This window comes from Oncorhynchus gorbuscha, linkage group LG07, assembly GCF_021184085.1.
Source record: "Oncorhynchus gorbuscha isolate QuinsamMale2020 ecotype Even-year linkage group LG07, OgorEven_v1.0, whole genome shotgun sequence".
NCBI classification, from domain to species: domain Eukaryota; kingdom Metazoa; phylum Chordata; class Actinopteri; order Salmoniformes; family Salmonidae; genus Oncorhynchus; species Oncorhynchus gorbuscha.
Window position 1 is genome coordinate 5,578,054 of NC_060179.1, and position 27,500 is coordinate 5,605,553.

Below are 27,500 nucleotides of genomic sequence, written 5' to 3' on the forward strand. Positions count from 1 at the left end.
CAATTTCATGGTATTATTCCAAACCCCAGAGTGGTCAATGTGTAGACTCGGTGGCCAGTTTATTAGGTACACCACCCCCATTCGTGAAAATGGATCGCTCGTGCAGACAGTGAGTCACGTGACTTTGTTATTTAAAGCAGATGTGTACACTCATCGTCCAGTTTATTAGGTACACCACCCCTGTTCGCGAAAATGGATCGCCCGTACAGACAGTGAGTCACGTGACTTGTTATATAAAGCAGGCAGACAGGCATCGAGACATTCAGTTACTGTTCCATTGAACGTTAGTATGGAGTAAACAAGTGACCTAAGACTTAATATATAATAATAATAATATATGCCATTTTGCAGACGCTTTTATCCAAAGCGACTTACAGTCATGTGTGCATACATTCTACATATGGGTGGTCCCGGGGATCGAACCCACTACCCTGGCGTTACAAGCGCCATGCTCTACCAACTGAGCTACAGAAGGTAGCTACAGAAGGTAGCTACAGAAGGTAGCTACAGAAGGTAGCTACAGAAGGTAGCTACAGAAGGTAGCTGACTTGCGGTACGATCGTCGGTGCCAGGTTCCATTATCTCAGAAACGGCCTCCTGGGCTTTTTCACGCACCACATTAGCTAGAGTTTACCAAGAACGGTGAGACATACAAACAACAAACCAGTAGGTGGAGGGGCTTTGGGAGAAAACAGCTTGTTGATGAGAGAGGTCAAAAAAGGAGAACGACAACAACTGTGTAAGTTAAACAGACGGACCACAAACAGACTAATAACAGCTCAGTACAACAGAGGTTTGCACAACCACATCTCAGATCATCAACTATTTACAGCCCAGGTCTCTGTTGCCCTTGTACAGACAGACAGACAGACAGACAGACAGACAGACAGACAGACAGACAGACAGACAGACAGACAGACAGACAGACAGACAGACAAGACAGACAAGACAGACAGACAGACAAGACAGACAGAACGACAGACAGACAGACAGACAGACAGACAGACAGACAGACAGACAGACAGACAGACAGACAGACAGACAGACAGACAGACAGACAGACAGACAGACAGACAGACAGACAGACAGACAGACAGACAGACAGACAGACAGACAGACAGACAGACAGACAGACAGACAGACAGATAGGAATCAGCAACACTTTGTTTTTTACAGCAGCCAGTCTGATGATGCATAAATTAACATAAGGTTACCTTCATGGTCCTCGTCTAAATCGAACCCCCCCCACCCTTATAAGACTGGTCACACCCCCCTTATAAAACTGGTCACACCCCCCCACCTTATAAGACTGGTCACACTTCTACTGCACCGCTTCAACGCTCCTTCCTCTCTGACTGCTAATGTCGTCTGTCTGTAAGATCGTAAAAAACAACAAAAAGCCCAGAACTTTCATTCTAGTCTCCTGTCTTCTTGTCTCTATGAGGTCAGATTGTTCTGGAATATAAGACAATTCCATCTGTGTTAAAAGTGTTCTAGAATATAAGACAATTCCATCTGTGTTAAAAGTGTTCTGGAATATAAGACAATTCCATCTGTGTTAAAAGTGTTCTGGAATATAAGACAATTCCATCTGTGTAAAAAGTGTTCTAGAATATAAGTCAATTCCATCTGTGTTAAAAGTGTTCTGGAATATAAGACAATTCCATCTGTGTTAAAAGTGTTCTGGAATATAAGACAATTCCATCTGTGTTAAAAGTGTTCTGGAATATAAAACAATTCCATCTGTGTTAAAAGTGTTCTGGAATATAAAACAATTCCATCTGTGTTAAAAGTGTTCTGGAATATAAAACAATTCCATCTGTGTTAAAAGTGTCGATAATTGAATGCTTGAAGAGACATGAATTATTGACAATAATTTTGTTATTATTTTGTTATTATTTATATATAGTTTTGTGGGTTTAAAAAAAAACGTTTCTGTCGTATTTTTGTTCACTTAGATCATGTACCATGTTTAGTAGAAGATAAGAGAGTACTTTATTAAAACTCCAAGGAGAAATGGGATCGTACCAGTATAAAACATCAGAGATAACACGACAAGCAGCACATTATCAACGCATCGATTTATTTATGTTGTTATTTACACGTAGCATATGTAATTATATCATATTTGTTGTTCTACTGTATCTGTATCCTGTAGTATAGTTTTATGACATTCCATACTGATTCTATCCATGATTTCCTCTCATCTCCAGGATCCCCCGACGTCTGTGTCACTGGGACTGAGGATGGAGGAGATGATCTTTAACTTGGCAGACTCTCACTTATTCTTCAACGACTTGGAGGTACGAGACGTTCCTGTGTCGTGTAAAACTGTGTGTAACATGTATTTATTTAAATCAACGCACCAGGGTCCGTTAAGAGTGGAGGCGGTATTACCGTCTTTACGGGGTCAGTAGGTCAAACCGTTCGGGACAGCCGGGAAGACGTTGCCCCCCCCCCGTCAGTAGGATAGAATGTTCGGGATTTTTTTTCGTCTCATGTTCCGGACGAACATCCGGTCTTACAACTCCGTCACCTTGACAACGCAGATGAGGAAGTGAGACGCTGGCGGATGTGGTGGATTGAGACACATCCAATGTAAAAAAAATAATAATAATATATAACAATAATTATCTCTGTCTTCATCTGACTGATTTTGATGGGGATTGTTGTGTTTGTGTAACTTAGATTGACGGGCCGGTGTGTGTCAGTCGACTCCCGGGGTTTAATAGTGGGGAGCCCCGTTGAGCCCATTTCTCAGTTTCCAGTTCCACAGTGGTAAACTATTATCACGGAGCCCAGGGGACACTAGGAATTTTACAAGTGCTGTCAGTCTCTCAGTTTCTCGTCCCCCCTTGCACCCCAACCCCTTACTCTATGCCCCCCTACCCCCCTTCTCTATGCACCCCACCTCCTTACTCTATGCCCCCCTTCTCTATGCCCCCCACCCCCTTCTTTATGCCCCCAACTCCCCTTCTCTATGCCCCCCATCCCCCTTCTCTATGCCCCCAACTCCCCTTCTCTATGCCCCCATCCCCTTCTCTATGCCCCCCAACTCCCCTTCTCTATGCCCCCATCCCCCTTCTCTATGCCCCCAACTCCCCTTCTCTATGCCCCCATCCCCCTTCTCTATGCCCCCAACTCCCCTTCTCTATGCCCCCGCCCCCTTCTCTATGCCCCCTTCTCTATGCCCCCCACCCCCTTCTCTATGCCCCCCACCCCCTTCTCTATGCCCTCCACCCCCTTCTCTATGCCCCCACCCCCTTCTCTATGCCCCCCACCCCCTTCTCTATGCCCCCTCCCCCTTCTCTATGCCCCCCACCCCCTTCTCTATGCCCCCCACCCCCTTCTCTATGCCCTCCCCTTCTCTATGCCCCCCACCCCCTTCTCTATGCCCCCCACCCCCTTCTCTATGCCCTCCACCCCCTTCTCTATGCCCCCCACCCCCTTCTCTATGCCCCCCACCCCCTTCTCTATGCCCCCTCCCCTTCTCTATGCCCCCACCCCCTTCTCTATGCCCCCAACCCCCTTCTCTATGCCCCCTCCCCCTTCTCTATGCCCCCACCCCCTTCTCTATGCCCCCAACTCCCCTTCTCTATGCCCCCTCCCCTTCTCTATGCCCCCACCCCCTTCTCTATGCCCCCAACCCCCTTCTCTATGCCCCCTCCCCTTCTCTATGCCCCCACCCCCTTCTCTATGCCCCCAACCCCCTTCTCTATGCCCCCTCCCCCTTCTCTATGCCCCCACCCCCTTCTCTATGCCCCCAACTCCCTTCTCTATGCCCCCACCCCCTTCTCTATGCCCCCACCCCCTTCTCTATGCCCCCAACCCCCTTCTCTATGCCCCCTCCCCTTCTCTATGCCCCCCACCCCCTTCTCTATGCCCCCAACTCCCCTTCTCTATGCCCCCCACCCCTTCTCTATGCCCCCCACCCCCTTCTCTATGCCCCCAACTCCCCTTCTCTATGCCCCCACCCCCTTCTCTATGCCCCCACCCCCCTTCTCTATGCCCCCAACTCCCCTTCTCTATGCCCCCCACCCCCTTCTCTATGCCCCCAACTCCCCTTCTCTATGCCCCCCACCCCCTTCTCTATGCCCCCAACTCCCCTTCTCTATGCCCCCCACCCCCTTCTCTATGCCCCCCACCCCTTCTCTATGCCCCCAACTCCCCTTCTCTATGCCCCCCACCCCCTTCTCTATGCCCCCCACCCCCTTCTCTATGCCCCCAACTCCCCTTCTCTATGCCCCCCACCCCCTTCTCTATGCCCCCTCCCCTTCTCTATGCCCCCACCCCCTTCTCTATGCCCCCGCCCCCTTCTCTATGCCCCCCTTCTCTATGCCCCCCACCCCCTTCTCTATGCCCCCTCCCCTTCTCTATGCCCTCCACCCCCTTCTCTATGCCCCCGCCCCCTTCTCTATGCCCCCCTTCTCTATGCCCCCCACCCCCTTCTCTATGCCCCCATCCCCTTCTCTATGCCCCCACCCCCTTCTCTATGCCCCCAACTCCCTTCTCTATGCCCCCCATACCCTTACTCTAGCCTCCCCCCTTCTCTATGCCCCCCTTCTCTATGCCCCCCTTCTCTATGCCCCCATACCCTTACTCTAGCCTCCCCCCCCCTTCTCTATGCCCCCCTTCTCTATGCCCCCCACCCCTTCTCTATGCCCCCCTTCTCTATGCCCCCCATACCCTTACTCTAGCCTCCCCGCCCCCTTCTCTATGCCCCCCCCTTCTCTATGCCCCCCACCCCCTTCTCTATGCCCCCCTTCTCTATGCCCCCCACCCCCTTCTCTATGCCCCCCACCCCCTTCTCTATGCCCCCATACCCCTTCTCTATGCCCCCATACCCCTTCTCTATGCCCCCAACTCCCCTTCTCTATGCCCCCATACCCCTTCTCTATGCCCCCATACCCCTTCTCTATGCCCCCCATACCCCTTCTCTATGCCCCCATACCCCTTCTCTATGCCCCCATACCCCTTCTCTATGCCCCCATACCCTTACTCTAGCCTCCCCCTCATAACGACTTGGGCAATTTGTCAGGCTCTAGTGTTTCTGGAGCCGTTCTGTCTGTTCTGTCATGCTGCGTGCCTGGTGTCGCTGTCCGCCAACTCTTCAGTCATGGCATGAAATCTCTCCCCGTCCCACGTCCCCCCGTCCCACGTCCCCCATCCCACGTCCCCACGTCCCCGTCCCACGTCCCCCGTCCCCGTCCCTCCGTCCTCAAGTCCCACGTCCCCCCGTCCCACGTCCCCCTGTCCCCACGTCCCCCGTCCCACGTCCCCAGGTCCCTCCGTCCCCACGTCCCACGTCCCCCGTCCCCCTGTCCCCACGTCCCTCCGTCCCCACGTCCCTCCGTCCCCACGTCCCACGTCCCCGCTCCACGTCCCCCGTCCCACGTCCCACGTCTCCACATCCCCACGTCCCACGTCCCCCGTCCCCCCGTCCCACGTCCCACGTCTCCACGTCCCCACATCCCACGTCCCCCGTCCCACGTCCCCACGTCCCCCGTCCCCACGTCCCACGTCCCCCCGTCCCACGTACCCCCGTCCCCACGTCCCCACATCCCACGTCCCCCGTCTGATTCATGCAGAGTTGGTGTCAAATCTGCCGAGGGGTACAAGGATAAGGGGTGGCAGGAGAGTTTAGAGGGGGCGTTGGTTTGCTCCACCCCTGGAGAGAGAGAGAGAGTTTAACATGAAGATTAATTCATTGGTCAATTACACACAAGATCCAAACAAAATATGACTTAATTTTTTAACACAAACCCCACAAGTACATAAATACATACGAGGTGAGGTGCGGAGTGCTGTCACACTGGGCCCCGGGGAGCTGTTGTTGTGGGGGGGGTGAAGTGCCTTGCTTTAAGGCACAACAGCAGGCAATGGCATCTAGGATTTCGATCACTTCCTGACAGACTTTTCCCGTCTGACCCGGGATTCGAACGGCCAAACACCAGCAGGTCAAAGTCGTCTGAAGTATTGTATGTTTAAACAACAGTGTCGCCCATCAGGCCTAACCGTAGACCTACATAGACCTATCTACACAGACCTATCTACACAGACCTATCTACACAGACGTATCTACACAGCCCTAACCGTAGACCTACACAGACCTATCTACACAGACCTATCTACACAGACTTATCTACACAGACTTATCTACACAGACCTAACCGTAGACCTACACAGACCTATCTACACAGACCTATCTACACAGACCTATCTACACAGACCTATCTACACAGACTTATCTACACAGACCTATCTACACAGACGTATCTACACAGACCTATCTACACAGACTTATCTACACAGACTTATCTACACAGACTTATCTATACAGACCTAACCGTAGACCTACACAGACCTATCTACACAGACCTATCTACACAGACTTATCTACACATACTTATCTACACAGACCTAACCGTAGACCTACACAGACCTATATACACAGACCTATCTACACAGACTTATCTACACAGACCTATCTACACAGACCTATCTACACAAACCTATCTACACAGACTTATCTACACAGACTTAGCTACATAGACTTATCTACACAGACCTATCTACACAGACTTAGCTACACAGACGTATCTACACAGACTTATCTACACAGACCTAACCGTAGACCTACACAGACCTATCTACACAAACCTATCTACACAGATGTATCTACACAGACTTATCTACACAGACCTAACCGTAGACCTACACAGACCTATCTACACAGACCTAACCGTAGACCTACACAGACCTATCTACTCAGACCTATCTACACAGACCTATCTACACAGACGTATCTACACAGACTTATCTACACAGACCTATCTACACAAACCTATCTACACAGACCTATCTACACAGACCTATCTACACAGACCTATCTACACAGACTTATCTACACAGACTTATCTACACAGACTTAGTTTTCAACCAGCCAGACACAGCTTGGCCCAGCCATCAGACTTAGTTACAACCGGCCAGACACAGCTTGGCCCAGCCATCAGACTTAGTTACAACCGGCCAGACACAGCTTGGCCCAGCCATCAGACTTAGTTACAACCGGCCAGACACAGCTTGGCCCAGCCATCAGACTTAGTTACAACCGGCCAGACACAGCTTGGCCCAGCCATCAGACTTAGTTACAACCGGCCAGACACAGCTTGGCCCAGCCATCAGACTTAGTTACAACCGGCCAGACACAGCTTGGCCCAGCCATCAGACTTAGTTACAACCGGCCAGACACAGCTTGGCCCAGCCATCAGACTTAGTTACAACCGGCCAGACACAGCTTGGCCCAGCCATCAGACTTAGTTACAACCGGCCAGACACAGCTTGGCCCAGCCATCAGACTTAGTTACAACCGGCCAGACACAGCTTGGCCCAGCCATCAGACTTTGTTTCAACCGGCCAGATACAGCTTGGCCCAGCCATCAGACTTAGTTACAACCGGCCAGACACAGCTTGGCCCAGCCATCAGACTTAGTTACAACCGGCCACTACTGCTCTCACCTCACCTCTCCTCTCAGCACAGCAGAGGAAATGTTTTGTTTGATTTTTAAGTGTGTGGAGAGCTGAGAACAGTCTGCCAAACCTTATTAGTCTCCAGCATGTTCTGGAGAAGAAGAGAAAAATGACGGAAGAAGAGAGAGGGGGGCAGAGAGAGATGGCCATGGAGAGAAATGGAATGCAATGGAGAGAGAAGGGAGAGAGAGAGGGGGGCAGAGAGAGATGGCCATGGAGAGAAATGGAATGCAATGGAGAGAGAAGGGAGAGAGAGAGGGGGCAGAGAGAGATGGCCATGGAGAGAAAGGGAATGCAATGGAGAGAGAAGGGAGAGAGAGAGGGGGCAGAGAGAGATGGCCATGGAGAGAAAGGGAATGCAATGGAGAGAGAAGGGAGAGAGAGAGGGGGCAGAGAGAGATGGCCATGGAGAGAAAGGGAATGCAATGGAGAGAGAAGGGAGAGAGAGGGGGGCAGAGAGAGATGGCCATGGAGAGAAAGGGAATGCAATGGAGAGAGAAGGGAGAGAGAGAGGGGGCAGAGAGAGATGGCCAGAGAGATATGGCCAGAGAGAGAAAGGGAATGCAATGGAGAGAGAGGGGGGAGAGAGGGAGAGAGAGAGAGAGAGAGAGAGAGAGAGAGAGAGAGAGAGAGAGAGAGAGGGGGCCATGGGGAGAGAGAGAATGCTATAGAGAGAGCGAGAATGCTATAGAGAGAGAGAATGCTATAGAGAGAGAGAGAATGCTAGAGAGAGAGAGAGAATGCTATAGAGAGAGAGAGAGAATGCTATAGAGAGAGAGAGCGAGAGAATGCTATAGAGAGAGAGCGAGAGAATGCTATAGAGAGAGAGAGAGAGAATGCTATAGAGAGAGAGAGAGAATGCTATAGAGAGAGAGAGAGCGAGAGAATGCTATGGAGAGAGAGATAGAGATGAGAGGGAGAGAGAGAGAGGGGGCACGGAGAGGAGAGAGAGGGGAGAGAGAGGGGAGAGAGGGGGCACGGAGTGGAGAGAGAGGGGAGAGAGAGGGGAGAGAGGGGGCACGGAGAGGAGAGAGAGGGGAGAGAGGGAAGAGAGAGAGAGAGAGACATTGTTTGTACTCCCTCTGACAACCGAAGGAGTAGAGTGACTGAGACATTCCAAACGCAGTCATTGTGATCAAAGTTAATTGGCTACAATTGGCTGGTTAAATATTTCCTTATGCTATCGCCCAATCGTTACAATCCACTTTCTTTAATAGATGTGCCCCAATCATTTGAAAAATGGCAGTTTGTGACAAAAGCTTTAAATGTGGTTTCTCCTCCAACATCTGTCCTGTGTTTTGATTTTGTTTCATGTGCGATGAAACCACTCGCAGATGAATTGGCAGTTGGGCTTTTCGCTGCTTATAAAATGATTTGAACGTACGCTGCATATTTTTCCTCTGCTCTATCTCAACTAAGTGTATTACTACATTTGGTTTTGACACTTTAAAGCCCCAAGATTTTCCAGTTAAATCTAGAATAGCATGCCGATTTTTAAAAAAGCAAGTTGTGGTCTGTCTGCATACGTCAAAAAATATGTTATTTTTGTCTCCCAATGTTTAGAAAACGCTACCTGCCTCCTCTAACCACTAGACTACCTGACTACCTGCCTCCTCTAACCACTAGATTACCTGACTACCTGCCTCCTCTAACCACTAGACTACCTGACTACCTGCCTCCTCTAACCACTAGACTACCTGTCTCCTCTAACCACTAGACTACCTGTCTCCTCTAACCACCAGACTACCTGCCTCCTCTAACCACTAGACTACCTGCCTCCTCTAACCACTAGACTACCTGCCTCCTCTAACCACTAGACTACCTGCCTCCTCTAACCACTAGACTACCTGCCTCCTCTAACCACTAGACTACCTGTCTCCTCTAACCACTAGACTACCTGCCTCCTCTAACCACTAGACTACCTGCCTCCTCTAACCACTAGACTACCTGACTACCTGCCTCCTCTAACCACTAGACTACCTGCCTCCTCTAACCACTAGACTACCTGCCTCCTCTAACCACTAGACTACCTGACTACCTGCCTCCTCTAACCACTAGACTACCTGACTACCTGCCTCCTCTAACCACTAGACTACCTGACTACCTGCCTCCTCTAACCACTAGACTACCTGTCTCCTCTAACCACTAGACTACCTGTCTCCTCTAACCACCAGACTACCTGCCTCCTCTAACCACTAGACTACCTGCCTCCTCTAACCACTAGACTACCTGCCTCCTCTAACCACTAGACTACCTGCCTCCTCTAACCACTAGACTACCTGCCTCCTCTAACCACTAGACTACCTGCCTCCTCTAACCACTAGACTACCTGTCTCCTCTAACCACTAGACTACCTGCCTCCTCTAACCACTAGACTACCTGCCTCCTCTAACCACTAGACTACCTGTCTCCTCTAACCACTAGACTACCTGTCTCCTCTAACCACTAGACTACCTGTCTCCTCTAACCACTAGACTACCTGCCTCCTCTAACCACTAGACTACCTGCCTCCTCTAACCACTAGACTACCTGCCTCCTCTAACCACTAGACTACCTGACTACCTGCCTCCTCTAACCACTAGACTACCTGACTACCTGCCTCCTCTAACCACTAGACTACCTGACTACCTGCCTCCTCTAACCACTAGACTACCTGTCTCCTCTAACCACTAGACTACCTGTCTCCTCTAACCACCAGACTACCTGCCTCCTCTAACCACTAGACTACCTGCCTCCTCTAACCACTAGACTACCTGCCTCCTCTAACCACTAGACTACCTGCCTCCTCTAACCACTAGACTACCTGCCTCCTCTAACCACTAGACTACCTGCCTCCTCTAACCACTAGACTACCTGTCTCCTCTAACCACTAGACTACCTGCCTCCTCTAACCACTAGGCTACCTGCCTCCTCTAACCACTAGACTACCTGCCTCCTCTAACCACTAGACTACCTGTCTCCTTTAACCACTAGACTACCTGTCTCCTCTAACCACTAGACTACCTGCCTCCTCTAACCACTAGACTACCTGCCTCCTCTAACCACTAGACTACCTGCCTCCTCTAACCACTAGACTACCTGCCTCCTCTAACCACTAGACTACCTGTCTCCTCTAACCACTAGACTACCTGCCTCCTCTAACCACTAGACTACCTGCCTCCTCTAACCACTAGACTACCTGTCTCCTCTAACCACTAGACTACCTGTCTCCTCTAACCACTAGACTACCTGTCTCCTCTAACCACTAGACTACCTGCCTCCTCTAACCACTAGACTACCTGCCTCCTCTAACCACTAGACTACCTGCCTCCTCTAACCACTAGACTACCTGCCTCCTCTAACCACTAGACTACCTGCCTCTTCTAACCACTAGACTATCTGTCTCCTCTAACCACTAGACTACCTGTCTCCTCTAACCACTAGACTACCTGTCTCCTCTAACCACTAGACTACCTGCCTCCTCTAACCACTAGACTACCTGCCTCCTCTAACCACTAGACTACCTGCCTCCTCTAACCACTAGACTACCTGCCTCCTCTAACCACTAGACTACCTGCCTCCTCTAACCACTAGACTACCTGCCTCCTCTAACCACTAGACTACCTGTCTCCTCTAACCACTAGACTACCTGTCTCCTCTAACCACTAGACTACCTGTCTCCTCTAACCACTAGACTACCTGTCTCCTCTAACCACTAGACTACCTGCCTCCTCTAACCACTAGACTACCTGCCTCCTCTAACCACTAGACTACCTGCCTCCTCTAACCACTAGACTACCTGCCTCCTCTAACCACTAGACTACCTGCCTCCTCTAACCACTAGACTACCTGTCTCCTCTAACCACTAGACTACCTGTCTCCTCTAACCACTAGACTACCTGCCTCCTCTAACCACTAGACTACCTGCCTCCTCTAACCACTAGACTACCTGCCTCCTCTAACCACTAGACTATCTGTCTCCTCTAACCACGAGACTACCTGTCTCCTCTAACCACTAGACTACCTGTCTCCTCTAACCACTAGACTACCTGCCTCCTCTAACCACTAGACTACCTGTCTCCTCTAACCACTAGACTACCAGCCTCCTCTAACCACTAGGCTACCTGTCTCCTCTAACCACTAGACTACCTGTCTCCTCTAACCACTAGACTACCTGTCTCCTTTAACCACTAGACTACCTGTCTCCTCTAACCACTAGACTACCTGTCTCCTCTAACCACTAGACTACATGCCTCCTCTAACCATTAGACTACCTGCCTCCTCTAACCACTAGACTACCTGCCTCCTCTAACCACTAGACTACCTGCCTCCTCTAACCACTAGACTACCTGTCTCCTCTAACCACTAGCCTACCTGCCTCCTCTAACCACTAGACTACCTGCCTCCTCTAACCACTAGACTACCTGCCTCCTCTAACCACTAGACTACCTGACTACCTGCCTCCTCTAACCACTAGACTACCTGCCTCCTCTAACCACTAGACTACCTGACTACCTGCCTCCTCTAACCACTAGAATACCTGACTACCTGCCTCCTCTAACCACTAGACTACCTGCCTCCTCTAACCACTAGACTACCTGCCTCCTCTAACCACTAGACTACCTGACTACCTGCCTCCTCTAACCACTAGGCTACCTGCCTCCTCTAACCACTAGACTACCTGTCTCCTCTAACCACTAGACTACCTGCCTCCTCTAACCACTAGGCTACCTGCCTCCTCTAACCACTAGACTACCTGCCTCCTCTAACCACTAGGCTACCTGTCTCCTCTAACCACTAGACTACCAGCCTCCTCTAACCACCAGACTACATGCCTCCTCTAACCACTAGACTATCAGCCTCTATTACAGTCCTATATTGGCCTCTATAATGGTATTTCAGTCCTGTACTGGCCTCTATAATGGTATTTCAGTCCTGTATTGGCCTCTATTACAGTATTACAGTCCTATATTGGTCTCTATAATGGTATTTCAGTCCTGTATTGGCCTCTATTACGGTATTACAGTCCTATATTGGCCTCTATTACGGTATTTCAGTCCTGTATTGGCCTCTATTACGGTATTTCAGTCCTGTATTGGCCTCTATTACGGTATTTCAGTCCTGTATTGGCCTCTATTACGGTATTTCAGTCCTGTATTGGCCTCTATTACGGTATTTCAGTCCTGTATTGGCCTCTATTACGGTATTACAGTCCTGTATTGGCCTCTATTACGGTATTACAGTCCTATATTGGCCTCTATTACGGTATTACAGTCCTATATCGGCCTCTATTACAGTATTACAGTCCTGTATTGGCCTCTATTACGGTATTACAGTCCTATATCGGCCTCTATTACAGTATTACAGTCCTGTATTGGCCTCTATTACGGTATTACAGTCCTATATTGGCCTCTATTACAGTATTACAGTCCTGTATTGGCCTCTATTACAGTATTACAGTCCTATATTGGCCTCTATTACGGTATTACAGTCCTATATTGGCCTCTATTACAGTATTACAGTCCTGTATTGGCCTCTATTATGGTATTACAGTCCTATATCGGCCTCTATTACAGTATTACAGTCCTATATTGGCCTCTATTACGGTATTACAGTCCTATATTGGCCTCTATTACAGTATTACAGTCCTGTATTGGCCTCTATTATGGTATTACAGTCCTATATCGGCCTCTATTACAGTATTACAGTCCTGTATTGGCCTCTATTACGGTATTTCAGTCCTGTATTGGCCTCTATTACGGCATTACAGTCCTGTATTGGTCTCTATAATGGTATTTCAGTCCTGTATTGGCCTCTATAATGGTATTACAGTCCTGTATTGGCCTCTATAATGGTATTACAGTCCTGTATTGGCCTCTATAATGGTATTACAGTCCTGTATTGGCCTCTATTACAGTCCTGTATTGGCCTCTATAAGCTATTACAGTCCTGTATCAGCCTCTATAATGGTATTACAGTCCTGTATTGGCCTCTATAATGGTATTACAGTCCTGTATTGGCCTCTATAATGGTATTTCAGTCCTGTATTGGACTCTATAATGGTATTACAGTCCTGTATTGGCCTCTATAATGGTATTTCAGTCCTGTATTGGCCTCTATAATGGTATTACAGTCCTGTATTGGCCTCTATAATGGTATTTCAGTCCTGTATTGGCCTCTATAATGGTATTACAGTCCTGTATTGGCCTCTATTACAGTCCTGTATTGGCCTCTATAATGGTATTACAGTCCTGTATTGGCCTCTATTACAGTCCTGTATTGGCCTCTATAATGGTATTACAGTCCTGTATTGGCCTCTATAATGGTATTTCAGTCCTGTATTGGCCTCTATAATGGTATTACAATGCTGTAATGGCCATTGACATTTAGTACAAGCAAGTCATATAGAGTTATAGATCTGTCATTCTCATTGAAAGCAAGTCTAAGAAGCTCTAGATTTGTTCTATGTGTGCTCTTTGTTTCTGTTCTTAAGTTTAGTTTCTGCGACTTTTACTTTCGGTTTTGTACACCAACTTCATACAATATTTTGGGATATTTAAATGATATTTCCCAGTGGTTTAGAATGTACAACAATTCTCTACGTTGCTTGTTTTGTCACATAAACTGGATTTGGGCAAACTATTGGAATTTTGTCACTTAGAAAATGGTGGAGCATACTGCACCTTTAAGTACTAGTAAAATGTATTTCAAGAAAATTCAAGAGAATCATATCACGATTAAAGAGATTCTATATCAAAGTGAAGAGAATCATATCAAAATTAAAGAGAATCATATCACAATTAAAGAGAATCATATCACAATTATAGAGAATCATATCACAATTAAAGAGAATCATATCACAATTAAAGAGAATCATATCACAATTAAAGAGAATCATCACAATTAAAGAGAATCATATCACAAGTAAAGAGAATCATATCACAATTAAAGAGAATCATATCACAATTAAAGAGAATCATTTCACGATTATAGAGAATCATATCACAATTAAAGAGATTCTATATCAAAGTAAAGAGAATCATATCACAATTAAAGAGAATCATATCACAATTAAAGAGAATCATTTCACGATTATAGAGAATCATTTCACGATTAAAGAGAATCATTTCACAATTAAAGAGAATCATATCAAAATTAAAGAGAATCATATCACAATTATAGAGAATCATATCTTAGTCCGCCCCATCCCGGATCCGGGATCGTGACTACAACCTCAAGCTCATTACCATAACGCAAATTAGCGATTTCTGAAAATTGCAAATTAAATGAAATAAATATGCCTATCCTCAAGCTTATCCTTTTCTTAACAATCCTGTCGTCTCAGATTTTCAAAATATGCTTTAGAACCAGAGAAAATCAATAATTTGTGTAAGAGTGGTGATAGCTAGCTTAGCATTTAGCGTTAGCATTTAGCACGCAACATTCACAAAAACCAGCAAAGGGATCAAATAAAATAATTTACCTTTGAAGAACTTCAGATGTTTCAATGAGGAGACTCTCAGTTACATAGCAGATGTCCAGTTTTTCCTGAAAGAATCTTGTGTAGGACACAACGTTCCGTTTTGTTACTATGCATTTGGCTACCGAAACTAACCGAAAATTCAGTCACCTAAACGTCAAACTTTTTTCCGAATTAACTCCATAATATCGACTGAAACATGGAAAACGTTGTTTGAATCAATCCTCAAGGTGTTTTGTCATATATCTCTTCATTGAAATCCCTTCCCTGGAAGCGTGCATTCTTCTCTGATTCGGATGGAAAAATACTGGTACCTCACTTTTGCGCACCAATTTCCACGCAGACACCGTGCGGGACACTTGGTAATTGTAGGCTCTTATGGTCAATCTTCCAATGATATGCCTACAAATACGTCAGAATGCTGCAGACACCTGGGGGAAACGATAGGAAGTGTCCGTTCATTCCTGTCGCATTCACAGCCATATAAGGAGATCATGGAAAACGTGCCTCCAGAAATCCTGTTGATTTCCTGGTCACTCAAACATCTTGGTTTTGCCTGTAGATTCTGTTCTATGGCACTCACAGTGAAAATCTTTACAGTTCTGGAAATGTCAGAGTGTCTTCTTTCCAAAACTATCAATTCCAAGCATAGTCGAGCATCTTTTCGTGACAAAATATTGCGCTTAAAACGGGCATGTCTTTTTATCCAAAAATGAAATACTGCCCCTAGAGTCTTAACAGGTTAAAGAGAATCATATCACAATTAAAGAGAATCATATCACAATTATAGAGAATCATATCAAAATTAAAGAGAATCATATCACAATTAAAGAGATTCTATATCAAAGTAAAGAGAATCATATCACAATTAAAGAGAATCATATCACGATAAAAGAGAATCATATCACAATTAAAGAGATTCTATATCAAAGTAAAGAGAATCATATCACAATTAAAGAGAATCATATCACGATTATAGAGAATCATATCAAAATTAAAGAGAATCATATCACAATTAAAGAGAATCATATCACAATTATAGAGAATCATATCACAATTAAAGAGAATCATATCACAATTAAAGATACTCATATCACAATTATAGAGAATCATATCACAATTAAAGAGAATCATATCACAATTAAAGAGAATCATATCACAATTAAAGAGAATCATATCACAATTAAAGAGAATCATATCACGATAAAAGAGAATCATATCACAATTAAAGAGATTCTATATCAAAGTAAAGAGAATCATATCACAATTAAAGAGAATCATATCACGATTATAGAGATTCATATCAAAATTAAAGAGAATCATATCACAATTAAAGAGAATCATATCACAATTATAGAGAATCATATCACAATTAAAGAGAATAATATCACAATTAAAGAGAATCATATCACAATTAAAGAGAATCATATCACAATTAAAGATAATCATATCACAATTATAGAGAATCATATCACAATTAAAGAGAATCATATCACAATTATAGAGAATCATATCAAAAGTAACGTGATCTTTGCGTTGGGAAAGGCCATTACCTCATATGAATGTATTGCAATGTGAAACATGTATTTCTACATACAAAAAAACACTGATTATTTTTGGTGAAAAAAAGTGACTGTAAATACATTGTTGTACTAAGGTTTGTGAAAATGAACCAAACACTTAAGAAAAATGAACTAAAGAAATGAAAATCAATCTCATCTGAGTATTGATCAGCTGGACTGCCTGTGTATAACTTCTTCAGTCTTTTCTCCTGCTGAAGATATTTCAACAATGTCTATTTTCTTTTTGGAAATAAGTACTGTGTATGATAATGAGTAACCCACAGAGGTGCACGGCCATTACAGAGACACAATCGGGACAGAATCTAACCTCACAGCACCGTACCTAAAGTCAGTAATAAACCACACAATAAGATCATGATCATCATCATCATAAATAAGAATAGTGATTTATGCAACTAATGTACTGTACATTTGCAGTATTTAAACGTGGATCTGTCTGTATGTATTTGAAATGATCCAGTTTCTTTAAAAATATATATATATATTTTTAAATATATATATATAAATATATTTTTTTATTTATAAACAAATAAACAATAGATTGGTAGAGAATGCAATATTAACTTAGTTAATATTACAGGACTTTTAATATTAACTTAGATTAAATTGGTAGAGAATGCAATATTAACTTGATAACATAACAAAGATGAAATGTAGATCTTCATTAAAGTTTGATAACTTTTATTTTCCTAATACTGAAATATCAAAGTACGTTACTATTATTATTATTATTATTATTTACATCTTGTTTGTTATTAACACATTTGCACTTGACTTGTAATTTGGAACCTCAGGAAGTGAATAATAATAATAAGGCTCATAAGGAAACCCGTTGAGAATTAAATTAAATACAACGTTATTTAAAGTGCATTTACAATCGCAACGACACCTCGTCTGGTTCACAGGGAACTACAGAGAACTACGGGGTGCAGCAGGCTTTAATATCCTAAAGGTAATATGCGCTGGGTATGTGGGAACCAGGGGCCTCTTTGAGTCTAACTTAGCACCCTGTGTTGCCCTCTCAGTGGGGTACCAACCTGCAATCCCCCCCCCCCTCCATCTGTGAGAAAACAACCCCCGTCTGGACTACAGAGACCATAGGGGCAAATCACTCAGAGAGAGAGAGACCTGTTGCCACAAGAAAAGGGCAACCAGTGTAGAACAAACACCAGTATAAATACAACCCAGATTTATATTGATTTATTTTCCCTTTTCTACATCAACTATTTGCACATCATTACAACACTGTATATAGACACAATATATACAGATAATATTGTATATTATCTACTTCACTTGCTTCGGCAATGTTAACATATGTTTCTCATGCCGATAAAGCCCTTTGAATTGAATTGAGAGAGAGAGAGAGAGAGAGAGAGAGAGAGAGAGAGAGAGAGAGAGAGAGAGAGAGAGAGAGAGCAAAATAGAGAGAGCAAAATAAAGAGACAGAAAGAGAGAGAGAACAAAATAGAGAGAGAAAAAAAGAGAGACAGAGAGAGAGAGAGAGAGAGAGAGGGAGAGAGAGAGAGAGCAAAATAGAGAGACAGAAAGAGAGCGAGAGAGAGAGAGAGGGAGAGAGAGAGCAAAATAGAGAGAGCAAAATAGAGAGACAGGAAGAGAGCGAGAGAGAGAGAGAGAGAGAGAGAGAGAGAGAGAGAGAGAGAGAGAGAGAAAGAAAGAAAGAAAGAAAGAAAGAAAGAAAGAAAGAAAGAAATAAAGAAAGAAAGAAAGAAAGAAAGAAAGAAAGAAAGAAAGAAAGAAAGAAAGAAAGAAAGAAAGAAAGAAAGAAAGAAAGAAAGAGAGAAAGAAAGAGAGAGAGAGTAAGAGAGTAAGAGAGAGTGAGTGAGAAAGAGAGAGTAAGGTGGGGTGGGGGAAGACAAGGAGAGACATGGAGAGAGAGAGAGAGAGAGAGAGAGAGAGAGAGAGAGAGAGAGAGAGAGAGAGAGAGAGAGAGAGAGAGAGAGAGAGAGAGAGTAAGAGAGTAAGAGAGTAAGAGAGAGTGAGTGAGAAAGAGAGAGTAAGGTGGGGTGGGGGAAGACAAGGAGAGAAAGAGAGAGAGAGAGAGAGAGAGAGAGAGAGAGAGAGAGAGAGAGAGAGAGAGAGAGAGAGAGAGAGAGAGAGAGAGAGAGAGAGAGAGAGACAGAGAGAGAGACAGAGAGAGAGACAGAGAGAGAGAGAGGCAGAGAGAGAGAGAGAGAGAGAGAGAGAGAGAGAGAGAGAGAGAGAGAGAGAGAGAGAGAGAGAGAGAGAGAGTAAGTGAGAGTAATGTGGGGCAGGGGAAGACAAGGAGAGACATGGAGAGAGAGAGGCCTCCAGAGTTGGGAACATTTTAAATTAGCACAGCGATACCTCGATGTCCTGCACGACACACATACACACACACACACACATGCTGGGGCAACACATATGCACACACAGTGGTACACACACTCACACACACTCACATACCTGTGGAGCAACACCGTGAACGCAGGTAATTTTATATCACCTAGACTACCGTGTGAGGGCTTGAAATGTTCTCTGTCACACACACACACACACACATCGCTGAATTCTATAGTAAAAGATGCTGTGAATTTTGCAGTTAAATGTAAGTGTAGCTGAGGGAATCTCTCTCCTGTTCTGAAAGTCGCAGTCTGTTAGTAAAAAGGTAGAAAGGGACTCGGGAACATTCTGCTCCACTGTGAATGTATCAGACAACGTTTCACCACGAGGTCCCAACTTTATTTGATAAGGTTAGACAGATCTGGACCGGCCCAGTGTTGGCCACTTTGACTTTTAGTTTGTTTAACTTGGCAACAGTTTAGATTTTTTGTTTTGAGTTTTGAAAAAGAGTTTAGCTTTTTTTTGTATTTTTCTGCCTCAGAGACATGATACCAGAGACATGATACCAGAGACATGTTAGAGACATGTTACCAGAGACATGATACCAGAGACATGATACCAGAGACATGTTACATGTTACCAGAGACATGTTACCAGAGACATGTTACCAGAGACATGTTACCAGAGACATGATACCAGAGACATGATACCAGAGACATGATACCACAGACATGATACCAGAGACATGTTACCAGAGACATGATACCAGAGACATGATACCAGAGACATGATACCAGAGACATGATACCAGAGACATGATACCAGAGACATGATACATTTACATTTAAGTCATTTAGCAGACGCTCTTATCCAGACATGATACTAGAGACATGATACCAGAGACATGATACCAGAGACATGATACCAGAGACATGTTACCAGAGACATGATACCAGAGACATGTTACATGTTACCAGAGACATGATACCAGAGACATGTTACATGTTACCAGAGACATGATACCAGAGACATGTTACATGTTACCAGAGACATGATACCAGAGACATGTTACATGTTACCAGAGACATGATACCAGAGACATGATACCAGAGACATGATACCAGAGACATGTTACATGTTACCAGAGACATGTTACCAGAGACATGATACCAGAGACATGATACCAGAGACATGTTACCAGAGACATGATACCAGAGACATGATACCAGAGACATGTTACATGTTACCAGAGACATGTTACCAGAGACATGATACCAGAGACATGATACCAGAGACATGATACCAGAGACATGATACCAGAGACATGTTACCAGAGACATGCTACCAGAGACATGTTACCAGAGACATGTTACATGTTACCAGAGACATGATACCAGAGACATGTTACCAGAGACATGTTACCAGAGACATGATACCAGAGACATGATACCAGAGACATGATACCAGAGACATGTTACATGTTACCAGAGACATGTTACCAGAGACATGATACCAGAGACATGATACCAGAGACATGATACCAGAGACATGATACCAGAGACATGATACCAGAGACATGATACCAGAGACATGATACCAGAGACATGTTACCAGAGACATGATACCAGAGACATGTTACCAGAGACATGATACCAGAGACATGATACCAGAGACATGTTACATGTTACCAGAGACATGATACCAGAGACATGTTACCAGAGACATGATACCAGAGACATGATACCAGAGACATGATACCAGAGACATGATACCAGAGACATGTTACATGTTACCAGAGACATGTTACCAGAGACATGTTACCAGAGACATGATACCAGAGACATGATACCAGAGACATGTTACATGTTACCAGAGACATGTTACCAGAGACATGTTACCAGAGACATGTTACCAGAGACATGTTACCAGAGACATGATACCAGAGACATGATACCAGAGACATGATACCAGAGACATGATACCAGAGACATGTTAGATGATACCAGAGACATGTTACCAGAGACATGTTACCAGAGACATGTTACCAGAGACATGATACCAGAGACATGATACCAGAGACATGATACCAGAGACATGATACCAGAGACATGTTACATGATACCAGAGACATGTTACCAGAGACATGATACCAGAGACATGATACCAGAGACATGTTACATGTTACCAGAGACATGATACCAGAGACATGTTACCAGAGACATGTTACATGTTACCAGAGACATGTTACCAGATACATGATACCAGAGACATGATACCAGAGACATGTTACATGTTACCAGAGACATGATACCAGAGACATGTTACCAGAGACATGTTACATGTTACCAGAGACATGTTACCAGAGACATGTTACCAGAGACATGATACCAGAGACATGTTACCAGAGACATGATACCAGAGACATGATACCAGAGACATGATACCAGAGACATGATACCAGAGACATGTTACCAGAGACATGATACCAGAGACATGTTACCAGAGACATGATACCAGAGACATGATACCAGAGACATGATACCAGAGACATGATACCAGAGACATGTTACCAGAGACATGATACCAGAGACATGTTACCAGAGACATGATACCAGAGACATGATACCAGAGACATGTTACATGTTACCAGAGACATGATACCAGAGACATGTTACCAGAGACATGATACCAGAGACATGATACCAGAGACATGTTACCAGAGACATGTTACATGTTAGCAGAGACATGTTACCAGAGACATGATACCAGAGACATGATACCAGAGACATGATACCAGAGACATGATACCAGAGACATGTTACCAGAGACATGATACCAGAGACATGTTACCAGACACATGATACCAGAGACATGATACCAGAGACATGATACCAGAGACATGATACCAGAGACATGATACCAGAGACATGATACCAGAGACATGTTACCAGAGACATGATACCAGAGACATGATACCAGAGACATGTTACCAGAGACATGATACCAGAGACATGTTACCAGAGACATGATACCAGAGACATGATACCAGAGACATGATACTAGAGACACGATACCAGAGACATGTTACCAGAGACATGTTACATGATACCAGAGACATGTTACCAGAGACATGATACCAGAGACATGTTACCAGAGACATGTTACCAGAGACATGATACCAGAGACATGATACCAGAGACATGATACATTTACATTTACATTTAAGTCATTTAGCAGACGCTCTTATCCAGACATGATACCAGAGACATGATACCAGAGACATGATACCAGAGACATGATACCAGAGACATGATACCAGAGACATGATACTAGAGACATGATACTAGAGACATGTTACCAGAGACATGTTACCAGAGACATGTTACCAGAGACATGTTACATGTTACCAGAGACATGTTACCAGAGACATGTTACATGATACCAGAGACATGTTACCAGAGACATGATACCAGAGACATGTTACCAGAGACATGTTACCAGAGACATGATACCAGAGACATGATACCAGAGACATGATACATTTACATTTACATTTAAGTCATTTAGCAGACGCTCTTATCCAGACATGATACCAGAGACATGATACCAGAGACATGATACCAGAGACATGATACCAGAGACATGATACCAGAGACATGATACTAGAGACATGATACTAGAGACATGTTACCAGAGACATGTTACCAGAGACATGTTACCAGAGACATGTTACATGTTACCAGAGACATGTTACCAGAGACATGATACCAGAGACATGATACTAGAGACATGTTACCAGAGACATGTTACCAGAGACATGATACCAGAGACATGATACCAGAGACATGATACCAGAGACATGTTACATGATACCAGAGACATGATACCAGAGACATGTTACCAGAGACATGTTACATGTTACCAGAGACATGATACCAGAGACATGATACCAGAGACATGTTACCAGAGACATGATACCAGAGACATGATACTAGAGACATGATACCAGAGACATGATACCAGAGACATGATACTAGAGACATGATACCAGAGACATGATACCAGAGACATGATACCAGAGACATGATACCAGAGACATGTTACATGTTACCAGAGACATGATACCAGAGACATGTTACCAGAGACATGATACCAGAGACATGATACCAGAGACATGATACCAGAGACATGATACCAGAGACATGTTACATGTTACCAGAGACATGATACCAGAGACATGATACCAGAGACATGTTACCAGAGACATGATACCAGAGACATGATACCAGAGACATGTTACTAGAGACATGTTACATGTTACCAGAGACATGTTACCAGAGACATGATACCAGAGACATGATACCAGAGACATGTTACATGTTACCAGAGACATGATACCAGAGACATGATACCAGAGACATGTTACATGTTACCAGAGACATGATACCAGAGACATGTTACATGTTACCAGAGACATGATACCAGAGACATGTTACATGATACCAGAGACATGTTACCAGAGACATGATACCAGAGACATGTTACCAGAGACATGTTACCAGAGACATGATACCAGAGACATGTTACATGTTACCAGAGACATGATACCAGAGACATGATACCAGAGACATGTTACATGTTACCAGAGACATGATACCAGAGACATGTTACATGTTACCAGAGACATGATACCAGAGACATGTTACATGATACCAGAGACATGTTACCAGAGACATGATACCAGAGACATGTTACCAGAGACATGTTACCAGAGACATGATACCAGAGACATGATACCAGAGACATGATACATTTACATTTACATTTAAGTCATTTAGCAGACGCTCTTATCCAGACATGATACCAGAGACATGATACCAGAGACATGATACCAGAGACATGATACCAGAGACATGATACTAGAGACATGTTACCAGAGACATGTTACCAGAGACATGTTACCAGAGACATGTTACCAGAGACATGTTACATGTTACCAGAGACATGTTACCAGAGACATGATACCAGAGACATGATACTAGAGACATGTTACCAGAGACATGTTACCAGAGACATGATACCAGAGACATGATACCAGAGACATGATACCAGAGACATGTTACATGATACCAGAGACATGATACCAGAGACATGTTACCAGAGACATGTTACATGTTACCAGAGACATGATACCAGAGACATGATACCAGAGACATGTTACCAGAGACATGATACCAGAGACATGATACTAGAGACATGATACCAGAGACATGATACCAGAGACATGATACTAGAGACATGATACCAGAGACATGATACCAGAGACATGATACCAGAGACATGTTACATGTTACCAGAGACATGATACCAGAGACATGTTACCAGAGACATGATACCAGAGACATGATACCAGAGACATGATACCAGAGACATGATACCAGAGACATGTTACATGTTACCAGAGACATGATACCAGAGACATGATACCAGAGACATGTTACCAGAGACATGATACTAGAGACATGATACCAGAGACATGATACCAGAGACATGATACCAGAGACATGTTACTAGAGACATGTTACATGTTACCAGAGACATGATACCAGAGACATGATACCAGAGACATGATACCAGAGACATGTTACATGTTACCAGAGACATGATACCAGAGACATGATACCAGAGACATGTTACATGTTACCAGAGACATGATACCAGAGACATGTTACATGTTACCAGAGACATGATACCAGAGACATGATACCAGAGACATGTTACATGTTACCAGAGACATGATACCAGAGACATGTTACATGTTACCAGAGACATGATACCAGAGACATGATACCAGAGACATGATACCAGAGACATGTTACATGTTACCAGAGACATGATACCAGAGACATGATACCAGAGACATGATACCAGAGACATGTTACATGTTACCAGAGACATGATACCAGAGACATGATACCAGAGACATGATACCAGAGACATGTTACATGTTACCAGAAACATGATACCAGAGACATGATACCAGAGACATGATACCAGAGACATGATACCAGAGACATGATACCAGAGACATGTTACATGTTACCAGAAACATGTTACCAGAGACATGATACCAGAGACATGATACCAGAGACATGATACCAGAGACATGATACCAGAGACATGTTACATGTTACCAGAGACATGATACCAGAGACATGATACCAGAGACATGATACCAGAGACATGATACCAGAGACATGTTACCAGAGACATGTTACATGTTACCAGAGACATGATACCAGAGACATGATACCAGAGACATGATACCAGAAACATGTTACATGTTACCAGAGACATGATACCAGAGACATGATACCAGAGACATGATACCAGAGACATGATACCAGAGACATGATACCAGAGACATGTTACCAGTCTTTGCCACACAAAAAAAGTCAAAAAAGCCTGAAAAGGTTAAAAACAGACCAAAAAACACGTGGTATTTTCTCATTATTTTCATTGAACTAGTGTTTTAGCGCCAGTTGAACTAGTGTTTTAGCGCCTCCCTAACCAATCTCTTCTGTTGCGTAACAGCTCCACAGTAGGAAGGGAGGGTATGTGGAATATACAACATTACTGACTGTCTGATGATAAATTATGGAACTTCACAATAGTCTTCTTGTCCTGTGGTACAGTAAGCGAGAGAGAGAGAGAGAGAGAGAGAGAGAGAGAGAGAGAGAGAGAGAGAGAGAGAGAGAGAGAGAGAGAGAGAGAGAGAGAGGAGAGAGAGAGAGAGAGAGAGAGAGAGAGAGAGAGAGAGAGAGAGAGAGAGAGAGAGAGAGGGGGAAGAGAGAGAGAGAGAGAGAGAGAGAGAGAGAGAGAGAGAGAGAGAGAGAGAGAGAGAGAGAGAGAGAGAGAGAGAGAGAGAGAGAGAGAGAGAGAGAGAGAGATAGAGAGAGAGAGGGATTGCCCACACCAGACCCACACCAGTTGTTTGGGCGTTTTGATAAAAATGAATAAATGTAGAAATGCTTGAGATTCAAAACTTTGTTAATATCTCCGGCTTGGTTGTGAACGGTTCTATTAGTTCAAATATGTAAACCTGGGAAGACAGAAATAACTGTCTGTCTGTCTGTCTGTCTGTCTGTCTGTCTGTCTGTCTGTCTGTCTGTCTGTCTGTCTGTCTGTCTGTCTGTCTGTCTGTCTGTCTGTCTGTCTGTCTGTCTGTCTGTCTGTCTGTCTGTCTGTCTGTCTGTCTGTTTCTCTCTCTCTCTCCCCTTGAACTCTGCGTGCATCGTGTGAATTGATGTGAAGCCTGTATGAGAGGATGTAGCCCAGTGCTTGGTTTGGCGTGGCTGTTTTGAATTCCGTGACTGTTCAGGCACAGGTTGTGGATTTGGAATGAAGTGGGCCTGAAGAACAGCTCTTTGTTCCCAACATCCTGTCACTGACCCCCTAGGTAATCACCCACCTCCACCCTCCAACCCCTATCCCCTCCCTCCAGGGGTACCTGTCGGTGGGAACCGAGAGAGGGCAGTTGGGGGGGTCACAGTGGAGGACCACGGCCTTCCCAACACACACACCTTTTGTCTCCCTTCTCTCACACAGATAGGGGGGGGGGGGGGTGACAGAGGCTGCCACTGGATAGGTAATGAGGCAGCATTGAGCTAGCTCTCTCTGTGTGATGACGTCTGTTAGCTAGCTGGCTCTCTCTGTGTGATGACGTCTGTTAGCTAGCTAGCTCTCTCTGTGTGATGACGTCTGTTAGCTAACTAGCTCTCTCTGTGTGATGACGTCTGTTAGCTAGCTAGCTCTCTCTGTGTGATGACGTCTGTTAGCTAGCTAGCTCTCTCTGTGTGATGACGTCTGTTAGCTAGCTAGCTCTCTCTGTGTGATGAAGTCTGTTAGCTAGCTAGCTCTCTCTGTGTGATGACGTCTGTTAGCTAGCTCGCTCTCTCTGTTTGATGACGTCTGTTAGCTAGCTCGCTCTCTCTGTGTGATGACGTCTGTTAGCTAGCTAGCTCTCTCTGTGTGATGACGTCTGTTAGCTAGCTAGCTCTCTCTGTGTGATGACGTCTGTTAGCTAGCTAGCTCTCTCTGTGTGATGACGTCTGTTAGCTAGCTAGCTCTCCCTGTGTGATGACGTCTGTTAGCTAGCTCGCTCTCTCTGTTTGATGACGTCTGTTAGCTAGCTCGCTCTCTCTGTGTGATGACGTCTGTTAGCTAGCTCGCTCTCTCTGTTTGATGACGTCTGTTAGCTAGCTCACTCTCTCTGTGTGATGACGTCTGTTAGCTAGCTAGCTCTCTCTGTGTGATGACGTCTGTTAGCTAGCTAGCTCTCTCTGTGTGATGACGTCTGTTAGCTAGCTAGCTCTCTCTGTGTGATGACGTCTGTTAGCTAGCTAGCTCTCTCTGTGTGATGACGTCTGTTAGCTAGCTAGCTCTCCCTGTGTGATGACGTCTGTTAGCTAGCTCGCTCTCTCTGTTTGATGACGTCTGTTAGCTAGCTCGCTCTCTCTGTGTGATGACGTCTGTTAGCTAGCTCGCTCTCTCTGTTTGATGACGTCTGTTAGCTAGCTCGCTCTCTCTGTGTGATGACGTCT

The 27,500-nt window shown here is 44.8% G+C and overlaps 1 protein-coding gene across 16 annotated transcripts in view; it reads left to right on the forward strand.

Annotated features, from left to right (window-relative positions):
* eya1 (EYA transcriptional coactivator and phosphatase 1) overlaps nt 1-27,500 on the forward strand; it is a 153,233-nt gene that overhangs the window by 76,793 nt on the left and 48,940 nt on the right. For all 16 annotated transcript variants that reach the window (XM_046355421.1, XM_046355429.1, XM_046355432.1 and 13 more), the window contains one exon: nt 2,214-2,303. In XM_046355421.1, coding sequence (XP_046211377.1) covers nt 2,214-2,303 — 90 coding nt within the window. The remainder of the gene's footprint in view (nt 1-2,213; nt 2,304-27,500) is intronic.